The 25150-nt window shown below is 41.5% G+C and overlaps 2 protein-coding genes and 1 long non-coding RNA gene across 6 annotated transcripts in view; 2 read left to right on the forward strand and 1 right to left on the reverse strand.

The window, feature by feature from the left end:
- The window catches only part of UBA3 (ubiquitin like modifier activating enzyme 3), a 21766-nt gene extending 21558 nt beyond the window's left edge, over positions 1-208 (reverse strand). The window contains exon 1 of one of the 4 annotated variants that reach the window (XM_087923644.1): positions 8-208. In XM_087923644.1, coding sequence (XP_087779770.1) covers positions 8-27 — 20 coding nt within the window. In that variant the 5' untranslated portion in view covers positions 28-208. The remainder of the gene's footprint in view (positions 1-7) is intronic. The other 3 variants (XM_026722224.2, XM_087923648.1, XM_087923647.1) reach the window with 3 other exon arrangements.
- LOC148126819 (uncharacterized) lies at positions 122-8656 on the forward strand. Its single transcript, XR_015741599.1, has 3 exons — positions 122-234; positions 1418-1470; positions 8560-8656. It is a non-coding gene; the product is annotated as an uncharacterized LOC148126819 (long non-coding RNA).
- Positions 8657-8666: 10 nt separating this feature from the next.
- Positions 8667-25136, forward strand: ARL6IP5 (ARF like GTPase 6 interacting protein 5). The gene is made up of 3 exons (XM_026722228.2): positions 8667-8868; positions 21796-22013; positions 23829-25136. The coding sequence occupies exons 1-3, from the start codon at positions 8693-8695 to the stop codon at positions 23999-24001; spliced, it is 567 nt and encodes a 188-aa protein (XP_026578013.1). The 5' UTR covers positions 8667-8692; the 3' UTR covers positions 24002-25136.
- Positions 25137-25150: the final 14 nt, after the last annotated feature.

Genomic DNA, 25150 nt, shown 5'->3' on the forward strand with positions numbered 1-25150 from the left:
TACTTACGGCTCCTCGCCATCCGCCATAGCACCCCCCCCTCCCGCTTTTATTTTTTCTTCCCTTGTCCCTTCCCACAATGCACCATGACAGGAAGTGCCCTGCCGGCTACGTGCTTGAAGCCATAGAGTTCTGTTTTGCTGGCCGGGTCTGGGTAAGAACTTTGCTGTTGCTGGGTCTCCGAGTTAGACGTAGAGTTAAAAGGAAAGGTTACTGCCGTCACCTCCGGATGCCAGGTGCGGGACTCGCAAAGCAAGCAATTACATCAATTGGGCTGCGCTGCGGGGCTTGCTTCTGAGTAGGAATGTATATCAAAACAAAAAGTATATCAAGAAATGCCGGCGGTTTGTCTTTCTGTGCGATTAAGGTTGGGTTCTTCTCGCTTGCAAATGAGAACCGGACGTGTTGAATCGATGTCTTAAAGACCGGAATCATAATCGTTTTAGTATTAAGTTCCTAAAGGAATGAGATACCGATTTAGGGCGCCGGTAGAGCGCCACCTAAGGGATGTCTCCGGGAGAAAATCTATGGGGAATCCAGAAAAAAATGACTTAATACTGCAAAAAAAAAAGAAGCAATGCTCGAACCGCCAAAAGCAAAGTTTGAAACGATTAAACTTTAGGATTAAATAGTAGGCAGCGCAAACTTTTTCTATTCGCCGTAATGATCTGATGTGGATTTCTTCATTATTTATTGAATCTGCAGTCCTGGCTGAAAGCCTTGCTAAAAGTACAGTAATGAATTTCCTTCTAGAATGAAATTTAAGATTCTCAAGTAAGGCATTAGGCATCAAAAAACGAAGTTGCTCTTCTTTTTAACGACTCGAAGTGCAAGATGAGCACCTTTGTATAGGGCTTCTAGATCGAGGCTTAAGTTTTGTCTGTTCAGTAGAAGTGATTCCTACCTTTTAACCTTATCCTTACTAGGAGTAGTCTATAATGGGCTGGCTGACAATCAGACAACAGATTAAATCCAGTCTAGGCAGGGATGCTTATTACTGAATAAAAAGTTTTACTCCAAGTTCAGTCTGTTTTAGAAGGGTGATTTTCTGCGGATTCTGTTGGAAGTTAGATTCTCCTCTCTTCTAGGAAAAAAGAGCCCCCACCCTTTGTCAAGTAGGGCTATTAAAATAGCTGGAGCCAGTTTACTTTTCACAACAAAGGAAGGAGAAAATTACAGGCATGAGATACAGAGAAAATACCCTACAAACTAGCTAAGATCCTTTCCCATAGAAATCAAATAGATGGCAAGTTATAAAAATTTGTGAAAAGCAAACCAAAAGGCATGACAGGAAGGAAACATGATAGTGTTGAAAGGTGTCAAAATGCCTTTCTTTCGAGGATTCGATTTTCCCGCTGGGAGAGCTCCGGCGCAAGGATACGGACAACTGCTTGAAAGCTGGATCTTTTTATTTTTCAGGAAGACAGAGAACAGCAAGAAGTCTGTGTTCCTGGGCTAGCTAGCTTCTTATGGTAAGTCCCTGGTTTTTTATACCCTTTTCTCCCTTTGTAAGTTGATTTTGTGTGAGTATTTGTATTTGTGCCTAATGTTTCAAATCCTGTTTGAGTTTGTCTTTATTTCTGTCGGAGGGCAAACTCGCGGGGTGCAGAAGGCAAACTCCGTGGGGTGGCCAGATTGTATTATTGGCTTTCTGTAATCTCTTTTAGATAGTTTTTCATATTTGTTCTGTGGCAATCTCCTGTCTGTCCCTTTTGTAATTTATATTTTGTGTCTTTTGTCTGTTTGTTTTGCTTATTTGGTATGTCCTGTGTTTGTAAGGGTTTTCTAAATTATCTTTTGTTTCCTTTTCCTATTTGTCTAGTTTTCTTAATTATTTAGGCTTTTGTCTATAGGAATTCTTTAATACTTTTTATCTTGATTCCTTTTCCTATGTAAGTTTGTTTTCTGGCTGACCTGATGCTCCCCTTGGGCTTTTCCTGTTTTTTTTGTGACACTACTGCCTTCATGAAATTCCCTTTCCACAATAGCAAACAAGCAACTACAAAGGATCAGGACCATAAAACCAAGATCCCAATCTCAAAGAGACAGGAATTCAACACGCACAAATCAAAGACTTCAAGGGTTCACACTTACAAAATCAAATGATCTGAAGGGTATAAAAAAAGGGTTTCTCTACTCACAAGATTAGATTAATCCTAGGAATGCTGTGAGATTTCTTACCTGCCTTCCTATTAATGAACTGATTCTGACTTCCAAGCAGCTGACCAAATCATTTTGCATTTCCCCCAGCCTGGAAATTTGAATCCACAAAAGGAAAGAACTATGCCTATTCCTTAAAGGGCAAGGTTTTCTTTTTTCCTTTCCTCAATTCGAAACACAGGACCCAAAGCAAATAAGGCTCACTGCAGTCTTTATTGTTAATGGTGCACACTGGAGGAATTCCCTCTAGAGCAGGGATGTCAAACTCAAGGTCCAGGGGCCAGATCCGGCCCATGGGGTGCTTAGATCTGGCCCACAGGGCTGCCCCAGAAGCAGCGGAGGACCGGCTTGCAATGCCTCTGCCAGCAAAAACCGAGCTCAGGAGATCTGTGGGCGGCTGTCCTAAGCTCTGTTTTCACTAGCAAAGGGTTGCAGGAGGCCATTGCAGCTGAAAACAGAGCATGTGAGGGTTGTGGGCAGTACTCCTGAACTCTGTTTTTGCTGGCAGAGGGTTGCAGGAGGTTGTTTCAGGAGCTTGGGAGCCTGTTTTCGCAGGCAGACTGCTCAGGCCACTACAGGGTAATGTTGAGGTGGCCATGCCCCTCCCCCTGCCTAGGTCAAGCACAACCCTGATGCGGCTTTCAATGAAATCAAGTTTGACACCCCAGCTCTAAAGAATAGTGAAAAGCCTGCAGATGAAATAATGTACTTGTATGTTATACATTTCAGAAAGGAGCAGAAAGTGAATCATACATATATATAATAAAAGGTGATGACAGCATAAATATCCAAACCTTAAGTTACTTCCCCCACCCTTCTACTGTCATCTTCAATAAAGAACTGTCTAAATGAGAAAGAAACAAATCATGTTGCTATAGAAATTTTGATAAGATTTACTGAAAACCCAGGCAAGGTTGCCTTTTTAGAGGACAATGTGTTCCCAGCTCCTCTAAGAATTTGTTTTCTGACAATTCACCCTGAAAGATCACTTCCATAGATTGGTTCCTGGATTTTCACAGATTATTAGCAACAAGAGGTGTTTTTATATGTTTGCATTCAGTGCGTTTGTTAGAATAGCTGCTGACTCATTTTTTACTAGCAACTATATTAGGATTAGCCATTGTGTCCTGAGATAAGCTACCTCGAAGAAGGTTTGTTGGAGCAAAATGTTGCAATATGAATTGGTGTATGCTACTAGAGTGAAACTAATCAGTGTTTGTTATTGAAGAGATCCTATTGAGAGTCAGCAAGGCCCCTCCCATACTGAACAGTCTTCACAGGTGATCAATTAATTTTAGATCCAATTCAGAAAGTTTAAAACTTAGGATCTAGCTACCTGAGGTAACACCCTTCTCCTACAAACCAACCTAATTGTTAGGATCCTAGGAGAAACTATTCCATTTTTCTCACTGATTTTTCTCATGGATTATAGATTCTGCCCCTTTGGAACAGTTGACTGATATGTAGTTTCTGTAATTTTATCTTTTTTAAACTGACATAACCATTTCAAAGGAATAATTGTTTCTCCAACTGTGCACTTTTCCAAAATGTCTAGTAAAACAATTGCGAGATTGTTAAAGGCTTGAGAAGGACTGTGAGATCAGTGTTCAGAGCAAGAAAGTTATGCCATATGCCTCCTCATTCTTATCTGAGAAAGATCTATGGAATACCACAGTAGAATGTACATATACCGTTTTTTAAAGAAAATTATCAGTAGTTTTGATCAATGATGTCATCAAAGTAAACAAAACCACGTGCTGATTATGTCACCAGAACATGCCCATAAACGGAAGTGACGTGCACAGCTCTCCTCCCCGGATGTGATGTGCATAATCTACCCCCATGGTCTCATAAGGTCATAACCCTAGCCGGATATGACATACTGCCCTAAGCCCATCAAAATAGGCATGGTTAACCCTAACAGATAAGGCATGATGCAAGGCCCCTATTTTCAGGGGGTCTTGCTGAACCTAATCCCACCAAGAAACATGCGTCAGTCAAGCTTCTGGGGTACTTGATTACATTAACCCTAGACTAATTCTATGGACATTCAAAACCAAAAGAAACACAGAGATCTGTCTTTTTGGGAAACAAAACCCTGCTTTGGGGGGAGCTGTAATAATTTTTTAAAAAGGCTTTTTATTTCTAATCATTCTAGCCTAATGATGCTTTTAATTTTTGTGGAGTTTTAAAAATCAATACCTAAAAGCTGGGGGTGGTGGGGAGGAGCACCTAAATGCAGCCAGGGTCTGCATTTAAACCCCCCTCGAATGTAGGGGGGAAAGCCCACAGATCTTTTAAAACCCACAGCTGGTTTTTACCTTTGTAAAAATCTAAAGACATATATTTTGGCAATTGCAACCCGCCCTCAAATCCACATATACATGTAAGCTTAATAAATTTTATTCTACCCCTACAGCAAAAGACAAGGAATATTAACAGAGGTTAAAAAAAAAATGCCTACAAGAGACAAGCAGGCAGGAATGTGGCGCCGGGTATGCATGTTTGAATCTGCTATAGAAAAGGGGTTAGGACTTCTTCGTGGCATGACCGGGCATGACATACCTTCCCATGATTTAGCGCCTGTGCAAGGCATCTGCTAGTAGAAAAGAGGGGTAAGGGTCAGGGCTAGGGTTAGGGTCTTTTAAAAACAACGCCCTACTACCGGTATGACAAAGCCTCCTCTGCCCAAGAGGGCAGCCCAACCCCAGGTGGGGAGGTGAATCTCCCAGGGCTGCAGCGTAGGATCGGCCCACCCCAGGAGAAGCGCCCAGGTGCCATTTCTGCCCGATGTCTTCCCACCAGGCCCTCCGCTCATCCTGCCAGGGCCGCATCAGAGCCACGTGGGCTGGGCAGAGCCAGGAAAGTGAGCCACGGGTGCGCGCCCACCTGCCAAGAGAAAGAGCCGGGCCAACCCGAGCTTGGTTTCCTTCCCAAATCCCTCCAGCCCAAACCCGAAGGGGCCACTGGGAGAGGCACTGAGGCAGTGATAACACCCACCCATCCATGGACAGGGAGGCAATGCGATGCCTGCGCCATGTCCTCCTCCGAGCTGAGCCCCGCCGAGTGAGTGCCGATGCCTGTGCCGCTGCAGTGTTTGGAGCTGCCGGCGCATTTGGAGATGCAAGGGGATGGGATGGGCGAGGAGTGGAAAGAATGGGCGGCTTTGGGCTCTCTCCACCAGACCCGCCGGCCAGGGAAGCAGCACTTCCGTCGCCTTGCCTCCCTGTCTGTGGACGGGTGATGCTATCACTGCCTCAGGCAGCCTCTCCCAGTGGCCCTTTCAGGTTTAGGCTGGAGGGACTTGGGAAGGAAGCCAAGCTCGGCTTGGCCCGGCTCTTTCGCTTGGCAGGTGGGTGCGCACCCGCGGCTCATTTTCCCGGCTCTGCCCAGCCCACACGGCTCTGGTGTGGCCCTGGCGGGGTGAGCAGAGGGCCTGGCAGGGAGGCGCTCGCTGCCTTGGTGGGAACTCTGCCGCCGGGTAGGAGGGCCCACCTGTCAGCTGCGCTGGGCGCCCCAGGCAAAGCTCTTCACGCTTTGCCTGGTGCAAGGCAGGGGTGGTGGGTGAGCACTTCTCCCGGGGTGGGCCGATCCTGCGCTGCGGCCCCGGGAGATTCACCTCCCCACGTGGGGATGGGCTGCCCTCTCGGGCAGGGGAGGCTTTGTCGTACTGGTAGTAGGGCATTGTTTTTAAAAGAATTGGCTTTGCCTTCGAAGGCGAGGGGAAGGCGGCGACAGCGCCTGAAGCGGAGTGTCTCCGCTGGGCTCTGGTTGCAGGGAGGAGCCCTGGCTGGCTGTGCGTGGCTGCGCCAAATGCCGTGGCATTGCTCTAAATGCTGCAGCAGCACGGGGAGAAGGGAAAGCAACGGTGGTGGAAGGTCTCCCGATACGAAGTGCCCCACCAACGCAAAGTCAATGCAGGCAGCAACATATCTGGGTATGCAACAAAAGTACTTCCTAATGGCAAGCCCCCCTCCCGCCATTCCTCCCCATTTCACATGTTTAATATAGGCCTTAATTTGTGGGGAGGGGCTTAATTTTATTTTATGCCTATAAAACATGCTGGGACTTCCTATTGGGGAAGGCTGTATTGTTGGAGAAACACGGTACTTCCTTCAGGCAGAGCCATAATAGGAATTGCCCAAAGTCTTTTCATTACATCATCACCCAGCAAGGGTCAACCAAGTCTGGGACTCAAAAGACAACCTACAAAGTTACCCCTGCATGGCCCCATGGGAGTCTGACAACCAATCAGAACATTAGTTCAAATTCAAAGCCGAACAGAGGGCATAAAACCCAGGCACTCTCAGCATCTCTTCCCTTTTCTGCCCAGGAACGCATCCTGTTCATCAATAAACCATCTTTCCAAGCAGTCACCATGTTTCCAGTGTTTTTCTTCCCCACTTGGAACTGAACCCAGAAGGATATTTCTTCCAACAATACTATATACTGTTACGATCAAGTCACTTGTCTTTGCTGACCTGGTTCACTTCCTTCCTCTGAGGCTGCTCTCAGTCAGTGTTGATACGAGGGGAGAGATCCAGCTTTGCGGGGTTCCGCAGGGGATCCATTGCAGGGATCCACTGCTTTGTGGGGTTCCGCAGGACTCGGTACTCTCTGCTCCTGTTCAACATTTATATGAAGCTGCTGGGTGAGCTCATCCGTCACGATGGACTAAGGTATCACCAATATGCTGCTGATACTCAGCTGTATGTCTCAGCCAGTGGTGAGTTAAGTGTTGCCGTGTCCTCCCTCTCGCAATGCCTGGAGGCTGTTAGGGGCTGGATGGGGAGAAATGGGTTGAAACTAAACCCTTGTAAGACTGAGTGGCTCTGTGTTTGGGGTTCGTTGGCTCAAGGAGAATTGCCACCTTTGGTCTTGGATGCGGTGGCACTACCCCAAACAGACCCTGTGGGTAATCTAGGGATTTTCCTGGACTCATGACTCCTGCTCAAAGAGCAGGTGGCGGTCATGGCCAGGAGGGCCTTTGCACAACTGCGGGTTGTGCACCAGTTATGCCCTTTCCTGGACCAACGGTCCCTACTCACAGCCACTCACACCCTAGTCACCAGGTTATCTGAGGGACCGTCTCCTGCTGGTCACATCTATCCAACCCATCAGAGCAGAGAGGCAGGGAATATTGTGGGTCCCATCCCTGAGGGAGATACATCTGGTGGGAGTTGAGGGGTGATTTTGTTATATTGTAATTTATTAATTTATTTGATTCTTTTTGATAGTTTTTATTGTTTTAAATGTGGTTTTATATTCTGTAAGCCGCTTCAAGTTGCCATGGGCGAATAGGCTGCAATATAAATTCAATAAATGCATAAATAATGAGAACAATGTTTGCCCAAATAGTTTCCAGGAGGATTTTGGCCTAATTTTTTTTTAAAAAACATTGACTTTATCCACTCTATCATCATCCAGCTGGTGAGTGGTTATGTCATTATTAGGGACAACTTTTCATTGGCTTAGAGATTGACAAATGACACTTTATTCCAGTTGAGCTGGGGGCTGAGGGAAAAATTGTACAACAGCTCCAAGCATTCTTTACATGTGAATAAACTTACACCTGCTGCCTATAAATCTTTCCCTTGAAAAATAAGAACAATGTGCAAGGATGAAATAAAGGAGAGCTCTAGGGCACACAGTATAAACTAGATTTTTTTATTGTGCCTTTATTATTCATACATAACTCAAGGGAGCAAAGTACCCAAAACTCCTCCTATTTTCACCTCAACAGGTGCATTGGGCTGAGAGGGATTGACCCAAAGTCACCCAGCTGGTTTTTTATGCTTAAAGTGGAATTAGAACTCATCTCATCTTGAGGTCAGCACCTTTAACCGCTACTTTAGATTTTCTTTTCCTAAATCTGACTTCAATCACTTTTGCTAATTACCGGTTTTTTTGATACATTGTAACTTTTGTTTACCCTAACAGAAAATAGCATGGTGGATATGTATGAAATACTCTTCCTGTATATTATAATTACGTTCATCACACAAGCATAATACTTTTTAAAAGTATGCTTAGTTCATTTCAGACCTTAAATAAATTTCATCTATTTGTTTCTTCATGCTTTCAAGATCATATATGCAGTCTTCTTGAACTGAATTCTGACCCCACTTTTCATGCAAGTGCTTATATCACATCCTGAAACACTAAAGCCAACTAAATTATTCTGCCTTACAGTAAAATCTCCAATCGGAGGTATTTCACAGAATGTTTTGAAGGAGAGAGAAAAATATATTGGAGGTAGCTTTAGGGGGAAAAAAACAATGTTCCTAGGTATCTTCGAAAAACATCAGGAAGGAAGGAGTTTTAAAAAATATCCTTATACCAACTCTCTCTCTCTCTCTCTCACTCCGCGTGTTATGTGTGCGTGTTTGCCAATTTTGCAGGCAAGCCAACCATAAACGCAAGGCTGTATGAGCTCAGCCAGCCAGTCGCTCTTAACTCGGTTTTGCTGACGTCTTGCTCTGCTGCCTTTAGTAGCGCCGCTCCTGCCGCAGAAAGCCGGATGGGAGAATCACGATGGACGTGCAAGTCGCGCCGCTGAGATCATGGGACGACTTCATCCCGGGCCACGACCGCTTCGCCCTGCCGGATTTCAAAGATATCTCCAAATGGAACAACCGGGTGGTCAGCAACCTGCTCTATTACCAGACCAATTACCTCGTGGTGGCTGCCGCGGTGTTTTCCATCGTGGGGTAAGAAGCGCGTCGGCCGGCGTGGGAAGCCCGTGTCTCGGAGGATGAGTGGCGTGGCCCCGGGAATAGCTTTGTCCCCGTCCCCCAAGGCTAAGCAGGGCGAAGTAGAAACTCCGGAAATCTTACTCCCCCCATCAAATTGCAGAAGGATCGCCGTGGGGAGAAAAAAATGCGTTTAGACTGCCCTTCTGATGTGGGAAGCAGCCCTGATGGAGCAATAAGGCTTCCGGTTAAGGAGATCTGCTGCCCCCACCCCACCCACCCCAAAAAATGACTCGAACCATCTTCCCCACCTGAAGCTCCGCGGCCCCGTTGCAGTGACAACTCCCAAAAATTAGGCCTACCTTCCCCGTTTTAAGATGGAGGGAATGTAAGGTATACTCAGCTGTTTGTCTTCGATGCGTGTTTCCTAAAGTTAACGAGGCTTCATTGTAGAGCAGCGAATGGGATGGTTTTAACGAGAGAGTTGGGCATGTTTGAGAATTTTGGATATAATCTCATATTTATAAATATTTATTTGATTTGATTTGATTTGTCAATTTCTTACAAGATATTAGGTATAAGTATAAACATAGTTATGAATACATGGATACATATAAGAAAAATAAAAGAAACAATAGGACAGGGTTGTTAGGCACGTTGATGCGCTTATGCACGCCCCCTACAGACCTCTTAGGAAAGGAGTGAGTAGACATTTAGTTGCAGTAAAGGCAGCCCGGTTTGCTTTCATTTCATTTATTTTTAAAAAGCTATTTCTGCTTTAGGTAATAAACGGCAAGAGATACAGCTCCAGGAAAAAAAAGAATAGATTTAAAATTCCATTTTAAGAGTTGTCACATAAGGTTTTTGGTTTAGCGGCTTTCTAAGGTTGTGGTTTGAGGTGGAGCAAATAAACACTCAGTTTCTCTTTGGAGGCCATGGATGACGTATGATGTGACTAACAGTATATATTTTGGCCATCAGAGGCCTTTAAAGGGATTATCAAGGTATTCTGGAGTTTAAAATAGGTAGGCCTCTCTTTTTAAATGCAATAAATACTCATGGGAGCAATAAAAACGAAATCATCACAGTGCTTCTTTGTGTCTAGAGTATGTTTAGTGTTTCAGTAGCCTTATTGATTAGTACTACTTGAAAAAGTAAATTATATGCCACTGCTTAAATAATTCAGCATTTCAAAAGCATTTCTCAGTTAATAACTATGGTGACATGGCTTTTTGAAAAGAAATCTCTCCTTTATACATGAACACAATTTCATCTGGACATGAAAAAAATATGAAATATGACATTTCAAAATATGAAATATGACATGGTAACATTTGGTGTTACCATTGCATAAATAAAATGCAGCCAGAGAATACATATTCATTATAACCAATGTTTTTTGTCTTCATGGAACATGCATTACAGGTCATCCTTGACTTATGACCAATTGAGCCCAAAAGCAAGACAGTTAAATGAATTTTGTCCTTTACAACCTTTCTTGTTACAGTTGTTAAATGAATCACTGCAATTGTTAAGTGAATTTGGCTTCCCCATTGGACTTTGTCAGAAGGTTGCAAAAGTTGATCACATGACCCTGGGACACTGCAACCATCATAAACTCTGGCCACTTGCCAAGAGTCCAAATTTTGATCACATGACCATGGAGATGCTGCAACAGTTGTAAGTGTGAAAAATGTATTTATTTATAAAATGTACTGGCTGCCCCATCTTGCCATAGGGTAGCTCTCACAGTTGCATATAGCTAAAACATAACAAGTTAAAAACAAACATTAGAAATGGTCACAAGTCACTTTTGTTAGTGCTGATGTAATTTTCAAACTGTTGCTAAATAAATAGTCGTAAGTTAAGGACTATCTGTACTTCAAATTATTGTTTAAATTGTATGTTAATATATAAAAAATATTCTACGTGACATAATATTGTATGTTAACATACAATAGTCTATAACTAAAGACATGTTATATACTGGAATGTGCACCTGCAGGTGGGAAGAGGTTAGCCATACAGAGCTTTCCCAGAGACCCTACAGTCCCAAGCTAGATGAGGGAGTGGGAACAGGCTTAAGGTAGCAACACCCTAGAATCTCTTGGTATATCTAGTAGGTTAGAAGATTATAGCTTTAGTTTGGTAAGATTCCTTCCATTAGGTGTAATTAAAGGATTGGATTCAATCGGATTTCGCTGCCTTGTCTCAGGCTTGGACCTGGCAAGTTAACAGTAAAATATTGTACTGGTATTGTAGTAGATCATGATTTTGATTTCAAACTTGTTTTTCAACCTCAAATAATAGTATAAAAGCAGCATATCTCATAAGATCTCCAATATTTTCTCCATGCTCTAGTCTATGCTGTTCTTTGGACAATGGGATATGAAGTCCCTTCATTCATTTGAATAGAGGACGATGGGTGTATACCAGAAAATGAGAAAGCCATTATTTTTAGTCTGAGGCAAACTAATATTGCTCTCTGTTTAAAGTGACTGGAGTCTAATGTTGCCACTTGTGTGTGTTCTTTTTAACTCTTATGTCGCTTTATATCATCTTCTCTAATTGGTGTTCTCTACAGCATGTATGATCCACCATGCTGCTTTATAATGCCCTCAACTCAGACAATTTTGGCTTGTTTCTTTGAAATGATTATATCACAACTATCTGCGCCCTCAACATTTTTGACAGCTCACAGAAGCAAAAAGGACCTTTGAATATTTCAGTTGATGGCAAGAGGCTATATATGAGAAGACATTTTTTCATGCAATATGTTTCTAAATCGCCAATAATTTTAGAGGTCACCCCTTGAAATTTGGCACCTTGCTACCTTCAGGATGGTCTCCTTCCAAATAGAATTTGATCTAAAGAGGATGCTATGCGTTCCTACCTGTAGAGAGATCAGAGTCGTTGAGAACTCAGAAAATGACATTCACAGTGGCAACCCCCTCTGGGGTTATTAGTCTGCCCCACTCCCGTCCATTCATTTATCCTTTATTTGAAAACTTTCCTCTTCTGCAGGGATTCTGGAAAGTGGTTTTGGATTCTTAAGATCAGGCAGATACCCATATACGTATCAACCCTTCAGCAGTTACTGGTATTTATATTATTATGGGGTTTGTGCAGACAAACACTGGGCTGCGTTTATCATTTTTATTTTCTAAATATAAATAGGAGGTCTATCAGGAACCCAGGGGCATTCTGATCCACAAAAACGATACTAGATTTAAGTTTGTAGCTTGACACTTCCGCTGTGGGTGAGCAGGAAGCTAGTGGGCTCCAGAGGAAGTGCCTGCATTGCCTTCTTGTGTTTCAGATAACTACATTCTGCTTGCTGCTATATGTAGATTGGAGTATCAAAATAAAATGTGTTGGAGAGTGTTTTTTATTTCGTGTAGAATAGATGTTAGAAAATAATCCAGTATCAGCTTGTTCGTGTGCTTGTCAATTCAGAGGAAGGTTTAGCATATTTGTTACTGGTTTCGTGGTGCCACCAGCTTACTTTTGATGCAACATTTTCCACCCAGGCACACCTTTTATTTCTGAGCAGGAACACAGAACAGCCATTCAGTTTATTATTTATAACTGGATACTTTCCTCTCCTGGCTATTCCTGCCATCACTATATATAGCAAAGGTGGGGAATAAATAAACAAGCCTGTTCCTCACTAGGGAAAACCAACATTCTTCTCAAGTCTCTGGTTTGAACATTTCCTGAATAACATCAACCTCAGATTACCAAAGTACCACCAAATTATTCCATATCTACAAAGAATTTGTCCTGGCTGATAACATTCAGTAAATCTCTCTTAATAAGAACTATATTTAGGTAGGGGGAATCATATGACTAACCTTGCTTCTGATATCATCTATGGCAGTGGTCGCCAACCATTGGGCTGGGGACCACTGGTGGTCTGCGAGAAAATTTTGGTGGTCCACAGAGAAAAGTAACCCCCAAAGCAATTAATCCAGGCTGCGCGGGAACACAAGGCTGCACTGCCCACATGGCCCACGGGAACACAAGGCTTGCATCGCTTGCATTGCGAACAACATGAGGTAGTGAGGGAAGAGGGGAAAGAGCAGGGGGGGAACTTGCCCCACACGCCTGGCCTGGCCAGTGGGATGTTTCTTTCTACTTCTTTCTTCTGCTTTTGCCTGCACACAAGGAAAGCAGCAAAAGTCCTTCTTTCTCTCCCCCAAATTCCACCAGAAATGAGTCTCTACAAGGTATCCTGCTCCAAGAGACTGCACTGGCAAAGACTCATTTCTGGTGGAGTTTGGGGGAGAGAAAGAAAGACTTCTGCTGCTTCTGCTGCTTTCCTTGCATGAAGCCAAAAGTCTCTCTCCCTCTCCCTCTGAGAACGGAGCTGGAGACGGTATCCTGCAATCCTACATGAAGAATAATCGATTGGTAGGAAAATAGGGTGGGGAATTTTCCTAAAGACTTTTTTCCTGAAGCCACCATCAGTCAAAATTCATACTAGTGGTCCGCGGGATTTAAAATTATGAGTTTGATGGTTCCTGAGGTCCAAAAGGTTGGCAACCCCTGATCTATGGTATGTAATGACTATAACTTGGAGGACTTCAGATCTCATCAGGCCTGATGGATTACTTATCTTCAATAAGATGGTATCAATACTGAATGTCTGCTGTTAAAGAAACTATTCTGTAATGGCTTAACAATTCTTTAACAGAGGGATACAATCAAGATCAGGGGAGGTACTAATACCACTCTATAAAGCTTAGAGTACTGCATCCGGTTTTCTTCACCACATTACAAAAAAGATGTTGAGACTCCAGAAAGAGTACAGAGAAGAGCAACCAGGATGATTAGGGGACTGGAGACTAAAACATATGAAGAACAGTTACAGGAACTGGGCTTGGCTAATTTAGTAAAGAGAAGGACCAGGGGAGACATGATAGCGGTCTTCCAATATCTGAGGGGCTGCCACAGGGCGGAGGGAGTCAAGCTATTTTCTAAAGCACCCGAAGGCCAGACAAGGAATAATGGATGGAAACTGAAGAAGGAGAGATTTAACCTGGAAATAAGGAGAAACTTTCTGACAGTGAGAACAATCAACCAATGGAACAGCTTGCCCTCGGAAGTTGTAGGAGCGCCATTACTTGAGACTTTCAAAAAGAGATTGGACTGTCATTTGTCAGAAATAGTGTAGGGTCTCCCGCTTGGGCAGTGGGTTGGACTAGATGACCTACAAGGTCCCTTCCAACTCTGATTTCCTGTATCTGTATCTGTACCCCTGTTTTATAATGTCCAGCCAGCAGGTACTAGGGTGGCCCCCTTCTCTTTTTTCTGCTGATCATTCCCAGTATGATTGACTCTTCTAATGAGTCAGCTCTCATGACATCACCAAAGTATGACAGTCTCTGTTTGGCGATCTTGGCTTCAAGTGATATTTTTGATGAGGTTCGTTCTAGAACTTCTTTATTTTTGTGATTTTTGCAGTCCATGGAATTCATAACAGTCACCTCCAAAGCACCACAGTTCAAAGGCACCTACCCTTCTCCTATCTACCCTTTTCAGAGCCTAGGTTTCGCAGCATAAATTGCACTTGGAAAAAATATTGTCTTAACTAATCTGAGTTTGGCCGTGAGGCAAATGTCTTTACTCTTCCAGATATTATTCATGCCAGACATTGCAGTTCTTTCAAGTGTTTTCCATCTTCTGATCTCAGGCCCAACTGGTCAATTTTAGAACCCAGGAAAATGATTGCAATTTACTTTTTTTTCTAGTTTGTTGTTCAGTAAATTTTAAAAGCAACATGCCATTCAAATATTCATCCATTTGGGTAAGGTACCTTTCTGCTTTTAAACAACTTTCCATTTGATGCAAGAAAGATAAACAACCTTCTCATAAATGCTTTATTAGCCTCCCATATTGTGATTTAGAAGTTTCGGAAATTAAATTCCTATTGGCATTTCAATTTCTGTTAACACATATCTTTAATGTTGTTTCAGAAACCTAATAAATGGTTTTTATTACATTTGGAGATTTCCATGTTCAGTTTCACAATATTGGATTATGATCTGCACTTCTACATCAATGTTAGTCATGGTGCCACTTCTGCATCAGTGTTAGTCAACCATGAATCTGAACTCCACCTTATATATATTTTGGATTCAGGAATAAACTTTGTGATTGAAGAGAGTAAATATATTCTCTGTTTATTTTTTGGATATGTGGAGATATAATGTCATATAGTTTGGGACAATGTTAAGAATTTTTTAAATAATTCTATTTGGTAAAGCTGATTTACCCAGAAGATAGTGTGGGAAGAAATATCCATCTGGTAAAGTTCCAAGCCAGGAGAAAGGCACTGGAGACAAAATGGAGGCTGCAGGCTGATTGGAAAGAGTGTCTATTTTTTGATGAACAAGACCATATGTGTGAGGGGTTTTTATACCTTCTTTGGGCTCTGCACTTGAACTTCGTGTGCAAGAACATGTATTTTATTAGCTGTCAGACTCCCATGGGGCCATGTAGGGGTTATGTAGGGGTCATAGCTGGCTCTACAGGCAAAGTACAAATCCTAGATGCTTGCCTAGGCTAAGTTTGGTTGAAGTTTCTGAGGGTGATGCAATGAAGGGGTGTTTGGCAATTCCTATTGTGGCTGAGGGCTAATCCTACCTTTGTTCAGACCTTGCTGCAGGGAATTTTAAAACATCCTGTCTTGAATGGGTTTCTGTCTGCAGTATTTGCTTTGCCTATGAACAGAGCTACCTAGATACTTGGCTTCTTTTAATAAGCTCTTTATCTTTTAAGTGTTAACATCTGCTGAGGGCTATTAAGAAAGGTGGGGGCTGCTTTCTGTTCCCAAGAGCATGTTTCTCCATTTCTCCGTTTAGGGCAAGGGTCTTCAAACTTGGTAAGTTTAAGACTTGTGGACTTCAACTCCCAGAATTCCTGAGCTAACATGACTGGAGGAGGAAGTCCACAAGTCTTAAAGCTGTCAAGTTTGAAGACCCCTGCTTTAGGGAAATATAATATTCTGCCTTTTTAGTATTCCTCAAAATATGTCATTCTTCTTGGAGGGGGGATGGCTTCTCACAACAGAATAAGACATTTGTATCCCATTTTTTAAAAAAAGCATTATAGTAGTATCAAGAAGGAGTTGGAAATGGTTCATAACCCTTATTGGCCTTCTTTATAGAAATTATAATTTCTAAATTACAAAGATTCAAATCTTTGCTTAGAATGAAATGTTCATCCAAATTGTAATATATGCTGCAAAGTCAGCTGTTCATTTTCTGCATTCCTTGAGCACCAGAAGAAGACCACTCAGAGGAAAAGTTTAGTCTGTTAGTGAAATGACTAATAGCAATTTCAAATCATTGAGTCATATTGTGATGATTGGGAATTATGAGAATTAAAACCTACATGTCTCTCCTCTGTGGTTGTGTTGGTTTGGGATAGTGAGAATTGGGAGTTGTTGTCTGCCACGTCTGATCTGAGAAAACAGATTTAAACACTATTTTTAAACTAACTCTCTAGGATCCTTGAAAATCTGAGTTGTTTGTATGACCTCGGTATTTACCCTTAATTAGTTCCAGGAGGCTCAAAGAGTACCAAAAAAAAATCTTCATAAGGAAGATGTCACTGACATTGACAAATTGTAGCTTGTGCATGGAGTACCAAACGAACAATGAGTACCAGGACAACACGTCAAAATGTGTTGAGTACCAATTTGATGAGCTTCAAAGCAGTTGAGTACCAAGGTACCACTGTACACCATATAAATTACATTTATTAAGGTAGAACATTTTGGATTGTGCTCAGAAAGTTCTATGGTTTTTCTATGAATTGAAGAAGAGACGACAGTCATACAATCTTGAAACAAGTTGCAGCCGTTTTAAAAACAATTTCATACACATACATGCTCTAAACCACCTTCTCAGAATAGAATTCAAAAGACTGCATAGCCATAACAGATAGGGAAATAAAATAATGATGAAATAAATTTCAACATGAATAGTTCTGAGAACTCCTGGAATTGTTTATTTTGAACCGTTTTAAAAATAAGATTCCATATGGTCACACACTAAATCAATCTACAAATATTACGCAGTTAAATATTCTGAGTGGCTAATCTTGGGACAGGCTAATCTCTTACCATTAAGGGGGGAAATCGTTACAATTTTTTAAAAAACCTAATCTTGGTTATGTTGTTTTACTCAGATGACTGTAATGTTGGAATAGATAACAAATCCGATACAAGAGACTTAAATGTCAGTTTGAATTGCCCGTGTGTGTACAATTCCATCTAATAGTGGTTTCTATTTTCATTCACTGTATGAAAACTAGAACGTTGAATGTTGACTCACTGCAGGGAAGCATATGGCAACCTAGTAAACCTTTCCTGATCTCTCTCTGACAAATCTAGTAGTAGGGTTGCCAGCTGTCTGCTGTTGTTATGATTATTGCTTTAAATGTGTATGTCTGTTGATGCCGAATCTTTCTAGGCAGGAAATCTTCCTGCTCATCCTTGCCTAAGAGAATGCATTACTTTTAAATAAAGCAGTCAGAGAGAAGAAATCATAGTGCCTTTATTTTATTTATTCAATTTACATACCAATCACACTGAGCAACTCTAGGCAGTTTGCAATGTCATGAAATAATGAGAACATTAAAAACAATAAGCATTAAAAGTGAAAGCTTTTCTTGCCTTATAGTTGCTTACTTGAGCTCATATCTTGGGATCAGTCAGATCCACACCTGGTCTTTCTCTCCTGGTGCCCCAGGCATTGTTTCTGATGCTTCACCTTCCGAGGATTTGCGGTAAAGTAATGTACTCCCTGAGACTGTCACGCTGAAAAGACAATCAGCAACCTGTCAGAATATTGAAAAACATCCTAAGGAACATCTGAAGGTGCTTCAGATCCATCAGGTGCCTTATGGGTGCTGCCCCACATAGCAGTTAATTTTGCTAAGACCAGAAGTGATCTGTCCATGCATGGTGGGGGATTCAATCTGATGTTCTCTGTGACAAATGTGAGTTTTAATATACAACCACCTTCATGTGTCAGACCAGAAATTCTAGCAGCTGTAAAATGATTAGTCAGGGCTCGGTCAGTGCTTCCATTAAACAATCCCCTGAAGTTGATTAATCATAGAGAGAGAAAGGGTGACTATTCTTTGCCTCTCTGGCATATCAAGGTCAAAAATTACTGTCTGCAAAATGTAGCTCAGGTGTAATGTGGATGCCAAAAACACAATGTATTTTAGTGTCAGCTACTTTAAATGTTAAGTAAATTAAATTCCTTGCTCTGCATCCTGCTAGAAATGTGATATTTATACTGCATTCGTTTGTGACCCACCAAACTAATAGCAGCTCATCAATCAGTGCTCCTAGATGTAGGTATTTATTTAGCATATGGCATACAGTGTCAGGGAAATCTGCACACGCTAGATACAGTGCCTAAATTGCTAGATTATTCTGTTCGGCACTTCCGTGCCTATCCTTGGTCCGCCACAGGGGGCAAACTAGCTTACACCAGCAAACTAGTGGCACTCAAATTGCTGTTCTTCGAGGTTTCCCCACCGGTCTCTCCTTTCTTCACCTTGTGTTGCGATGGCTTACGTCCAGCCAGCTGAAGTGCTGGCTTCTGCTTTCCGCACACACAAATACAGCTAGGTTTTTCCCATCGAAGTGGTACCCATTTATCTACTTGCAATAGCATGTTCTTTTGAATTGCTGGGTGGGCAGGAGTTGTGGAGCATGCAGTGGGAGCTTGGCCTATCTCGCAGAGCCAGTCTCAAATGGCTGGAGTGCAGACCATTTCTGGCCAGCAGTTCCAGCATCATTAAGCCTCTGTGGCACTGTATCCCCTAGGTGTAGATTAAACTTGTACATGTGGATGAGGCTCTGGACAGCATTAGAAAGATAGCTTTGCATGGTGTTCAACTAATCCTGACTGAGTCTTGGCTTGATATTTCTTGAGCTAACTTTTAAACTAAGTTGTTGCATTATTTTTTTTTCTACTAAATGCAGTATACAAAACTTACTTTTTTAGAGTGACATTTCCTATGAAATAAATATATAGCAGTGATTTCTGCCTGGAGTTATCTATTCAATTTTTCCAGGCAGAATTTCCAGAAAGCTTTTTTCCCCTTTCTAAATATAGCTGTGGCTGACCAGAAGTGATTCGGACACTGCAGAGAGACTGTTTAAAGTATGACACTCTTGATTTCAAATGAGTGACAAGAACAGGTGGTCAACAACTGTTGTGAAGGAAAGATGGTTGACATTTGCTAATTCTAGCCATATCTTTGGCATCCAATATTTTGACAATGAATCTAAAACGAACTGAAGCCTATTGGATGTTTATAAGAGTGAAGAGCTAGTGGATGTGTCATAGCAGGCGGTGTTCCAGACTAAGCTTTGGATAGGACAGCAAGAATGGTTCATTCACAAACTAGGCAGTTTAGAACAGGACATATTTTTTGCCTAGAACATAGCTTGAAACCCAAGTATACTTCATAGTGTCACATTATTATGGATACTTCACTATGACCATAGTCAAAAGTCTAGTGGTCTGTTCTTCCATGTTGTCTTGTAAAAGTTGCCTTTGATTTACTTTGGTTGACTAAACAAAGATAGATCATGATGTTATTTTTCAAAACTTTTCCAATAGTTTAGCTGCGATCAGCGGTCAAACTATAGTTTCCTTTGATGCAGATAAGGATGATGAAATTTGTGGATCAGTCTTCCCCAATTAAATGTCTGCCATACTGTTTAGGTATGACTTGTTCTCTGCATTTCTGGAGGATGTTTTAGAGAAAATGGAAAAAATACTTGAATTAGATAACACAGAGAGTGAGAGGGAGACATACAGAGAGACAGACAAAGAGACAGAGTGTCATATAAATGAAGACAACCGTTCAAGAGACTTAGTGTATATATTTTTCATTGTTAATGATTCACTAACTATACTTCTCTGCCATTTGGAGTTTAAATAGTTATCGGTACTTCCTGAGCTATTTTTGTTGTTTGAGATGCAAATAACTTTAAAACCATCTTATTTATTTAAATTGTAATGCAGTGTTTGTATTCTGCTGTTCAACTTCATTTTAATTATTTTTCAAACTTGTGTTCTATCTGACTCTTAAGTGGCTTTGGGAAGCTTTCAACTATCTGCAATAACAGAAGGATTAGGTTGCATTAACAGAGGGATAGAATCAAGATCACGTGAAGTGTTAATGCCACTTTATACAGCTTTGGTAAGGCCACACTTGAAATATTGCATCCAGTTTCGGTCGCCACAATGTAAAAATATGTTGAGACTCTAGAAAGAGTGCAGAGAAGAGCAACAAAGATGATTAGGGGAGTGGAGGCTAAAACATATAAAGAGCAGTTGCTGGAATTGTGTATGCCTAGTCTTATGAAACGAAGGACTAGGGGTAACATGACAGCTGTGTTCCAATATCTAAGGGGCTGCCGCAAAGAAGAGGGAGTCAATCTATTCTCCAAAGCATCTGAGGACAGGACAAGGAGCAATGGATGGAAACTAATCAAGGAGAGAAGCAACCTAGAACTAAGGAGAAATTTCCTGATAGCTAGAACAATTAATCAGTGGAACAACCTGCCTCCAGAAGTTGTAAATGCTCCAACACTGGAAGATTTTAAAAAGAGATTGGACAACCATTTGTTTGAAATGATATAGGACTTCTTGCCTGAGCAGGGGGGTTGGGCTAGAAAATCTCAATGGTACCTTCCAACTCTGTTATTCTGTTCTGAATCAAAACAAGGAAATATTGTGGTCATTTTAAAAGAAAATAATATATAGCAGGAATCATAAACTGATAGGAATACATGCCCGGGAAGAAGTCTTTGTCTCCCTTGCCAAGGGCCTGGTTTATTTATTTAATGAGCTTTGTCCCATTTTAGGACCTTTCTTTAAACAGTTGTTAAGCGAATCACTGCAGTTGTTAAGTTAGCAACAGAGTTAAGTGAATCTGGTTTCCCCAGTGGTGTATTAACCATTAAGCAGACTAAGCACGTGCTTAGGGCACCAGGCCCAAAGGGGGCACCACAGAGTTGAGAAGATGGCTTCAGTTGTACAGTATGTACAAAGGAGGGGGGCCCCAAGATTTTTCAGGGCACCAGTGAGCCTTAATCCGCCACTGGGTTTCCCCATTGACCTTGCTTGACAGAAGATTGCAAAAGATAACGTGACCCCAGGACACTAAAACCTTCAGAAATACATGCCAGTTGCCAAGCTTCTGAATTTTGTTCACACCACCAGATCATGTGATTAGGATAGTACTAACAATTATAAGCATGAAAAATGATTGTATGTCACTTTTTTCAGTGCTATAGTAACTCCGAGCAATCAATCACTCAACAAATGGTTGCAAATTGAGGATTACTTGGATGGCAGTGGTGGGATTTGAAAGGTTTTGCTACCGGTTCTGTGGACGTGGTTTAGTGGGCATAACGTGGCTTGGTGGGCATGATGTGACTTGGTGGGCGTGGCAGGGGAAGGATACTGCAAAACCCCCATTCCCTCCCCACCCCACTAACCTGCTTTCCAGCTCCGTTTTCCTGTGCAGGGCAACAAAAGAAGACCCAGCCGATCAGCTGGGACTTGGGAGGCAGAGAATAAATAGGGGCAGGGCTAGTCAGAGGTGGTATTCCAAACTACTCAAAATCTCCATTACTGGTTCTCCAGAACTGGTCAGAACCTGCTGAATACCACCTCTGTTGTATGGCATTCAGAAGTCACAGGACACAAAAACACACACACACACACACACACACACACACACCAAAAAAAGCTCGCAGGCAGCCATACAGTTCAGAGGGAGAGTCTGAAGCCAAGTGGCTCAGTGGTTTGCTTGGGTACGAAGAAGCCAGCTTGTCCTCTTGTGCCATTCTCGCTTGTTCTCACTTCCTAGTCCTGTTCACCATTGTCCGTATCTTTGCAGATTTCTGAATCCCCTGAAAATGCTGCTTGGCATCTTGGTGGTGATCCTGGTCTTCACAGCATTCGTGTGCGCATCCCACAAAAAAGACTTCATTTGCAAGTTTAAGAAGCACTACCCTGCTGCTTTTGTCATGGCAGTTATGTTGCTGAGCTACATCCTGATATCCTTTTTCGGAGGCGTCTTGGTGTTTCTGTTTGGCATCACGTTTCCTTTGTTCTGTGAGTTTTTCTTACATTGTCCATAGCCTAAAGCATAAAGCTGAGTGTCAGTGCCTTCTGCAGCTGCTTTCCTTTCTCTCCGTACAACGTTAGGTGTCAAGAAACATTTCTCATTAACTGCAAATAGACAGAGACATGAGTAGGTGTTTTTACTGGTGATATTCAGGTGCAGAGATCTTTATTTACAGTCCAGATGGCAGGGTTAACAGTTGTAACTGTGAAGCCTGCTGCCACGTTTAGCTTGTTTGCCACCAAGAGTTTTTGGGGCTAGACTGGTGGCTATATGATTTGGATTAATAAATACATAAATACCTGGCTAGCTGTTCATTTTAGATGAACTAATATTACATTAATTGGACTAGGCTAGATTGCAGAACTCCATCACCAGCATAACAAAAAAATTAATAATCTCTTCATTCAGAATCAAGGACCTGAAAAATATAAATGTTACATTGTGTGTATGCATGATAATATTTTGCTCCCATGTGGATTTTGTTTTTCCCAGTTGCTAGATTAGCCAAAAATGTTGCTAATAGGAATCTTAGAAAGGACTTACTTATCTTCTATATATATAAAAGCAAAATACCACTCATGGCATCATCACAAAATCTCCAGAACCGTAAAGCCTACAAACTTAAAATTTGGCATGTATGTTCCTCTTGGCTTCTAGGTGCTCACTAAGAAAGGATTTTTCAAAGCGACCATCAGAGCAATAGTATTTCCTATACTATTATTAACACGCTCTGATGCTAAGAAGTTCTGCTCCCCCTTCCCACCTGAAAAGAAATGTGTTCCAAATGCAAAATACCAGCATAGGAGAGGAGTTTCAGTTTTAGTTTCACAGCAGCAACCAGCCTTAGTACAGAACAGTTGAGCTAAGCCACGCCCAGGCTCCTTGCTGTCTCCTGCTTGCTCACACAGCAAATACTGTTTCAGTTTCCAAATAGCTCTCAGCTGTCTCACACACTGACAGGACACTAGCCAAATGAATACCGATGGATACTGGTAGGCAGAGGCACAATTCCACCCCCTTATTTTCCTCCCCCAAAACTAAGCCCAATCACATAGTTTTGTTGTGAAGCACGCGTACAGAGCTAGTCAATTACAATTTCAACTTGAACAAGAGGCTGTTAATTCTATTTCTGTTGATCCAGGATGAGGAGTCTCACAAACACATAATGATTCTTTATGAGTACATTGAATGATGTGGTTGACATATGTTAAGCTATGATATTGAAACCGTTAATACGCAATAAACCGCAATTGGTTTGGTTCACTCAGTGCACTAAGCCAGTGTTTCTCAACCTTGGCGCTTGAAGATATGTGGACTTCAACTCCCAGAATTCCTCAGCCAGCTATTGTTCGGGAATTGAAGCCTTACATGTCTTCAAGCCATCAATGCTAAGAAACACTGCAATAAACCATAAACTTTAGTTCACAAGTTTCAGTGGTTGGGTTCATACAATCTGTTAAGAATGCCAAATCAAACAAAACATTTTAGGACTTAGCATGCTATATGACAATTTTGATATTCAATTTTAAAAAATTGACTGGGTTACAGATCATACACAAAATGTGGCTCATGGTATTTGTTTTTTGTTTTGACTCGATATTTGAGTGCATCTTTATGGCTTATAAACCAGAGTTTATAGTTTAGACTATTGTAGCTTCGTTGATCAATTATGGGTTTTTTTAAATTACTGCAGTATGTCAATAAAGCAGTTTTGTTGGTTGCCATTGTAACAGTGTCAAATCTTTTTTGCCAGTTATCTAGTGAAGAATACCTGTGGCTTATTCTTGCTTTCCTTTCCCTAGTGATGTTTCTTCATGCATCTTTGAGGCTTCGAAATTTAAAGAACAAGATGGAGAACAAGATAGAAAGCATTGGCTTAAAGAAGACTCCCATGGGCATTATCCTGGATCTTCTTGAACAGCAGGAGGAGACCATTTCCAAGCTAGCCGATTACCTGGCTAAAGCAAAGGATTAAACATGCAGCTTGCATGTTGGGGAATGTGTTCATTTTGTCCACCTCATTTCTCAGTCTGTGAGCGGAAATCGATGCAGACTGCAAGAGTGAAGGATGGCAAAATAAAACACCCCAATTCATGTGGGTTCCCTCAGCACAGGGTGGTAATATCCCATTTATGTCAAAAGTGTCTGAGATACAAATGCATTGGGTAATTTATGGCACTCACTCCTGTGTGGAAATGTAGACTTCACTTCTTTCAGATTCTTTGATCTCTGTGTTAAGTATTTTCCAAACTCCATATTTTACGGCAATTCTAAATGCACAGTATTCTTTTTACCTTTAAGCAACATAACTGTGTGCTACTGCACATATCCAAACTATTGTTTTTGAGTGCAAAATTAAATCTAATTTATGTATATCCTGATACACCTTTTGAATGGGATGTGGTTTCCCTATGGAGAAATAGAGACCTGCAATTATAGAAATATGATATGCCCATTTTGTTGTGGGATATTTGAATCTGCTCCTATTTAGCAGCTGATTCCTTTTTTCCCCCTGCATGAGTTGTAAGCTTGCATAGATAACATCTAGCCAATAACATTCCTTCTTTGTTCTTTCTGTATGCATATGAAGAATGTGGGGCAGATTTTGTTACAAGGGGGACATGATTTTCTGTGTATGCCCACATACAGATATACATGCTTTAGTAATAATATTTAGTCATTATCAGGCTTGAGATCTGCCATTACATAGAATTATGAATCTTATTGAGTGTATGACTGGAAAAGCAAATCTTAGTATTTGTTAATATCTCATAATGACACTTAATTTAAATTTTGTGCAAGAAAAATAAATAATATTTAAAATACTGCAAACTTCTTACTTTCCTTTTCTGTTCCACTTACATGCAACATTATTTATGCTGCAAATAGCAGCTTGGAAGAAAAACTCATCCAATTCTCTGTTTACGAGACTGATATTAACTAATGTTAGCTCTGTAACTCTCTTTCCCTAGCTCTTCCTTCTGGAACGGGAACTAAAATAGTAACATTTTATTTATTACATGCTGACTGTAAACTTATTTATAAAATGCAACAAATTATTTGGTGGAGAATATGTGTGTGTTTTCCAGCATTAAAAGACTAGCGACCTACATTTGATTTGCTT

This window comes from Pseudonaja textilis, chromosome 2 (genome assembly GCF_049901715.1).
Source record: "Pseudonaja textilis isolate UNSWEBS1 chromosome 2, rPseTex1.2, whole genome shotgun sequence".
NCBI lineage: Eukaryota > Metazoa > Chordata > Lepidosauria > Squamata > Elapidae > Pseudonaja > Pseudonaja textilis.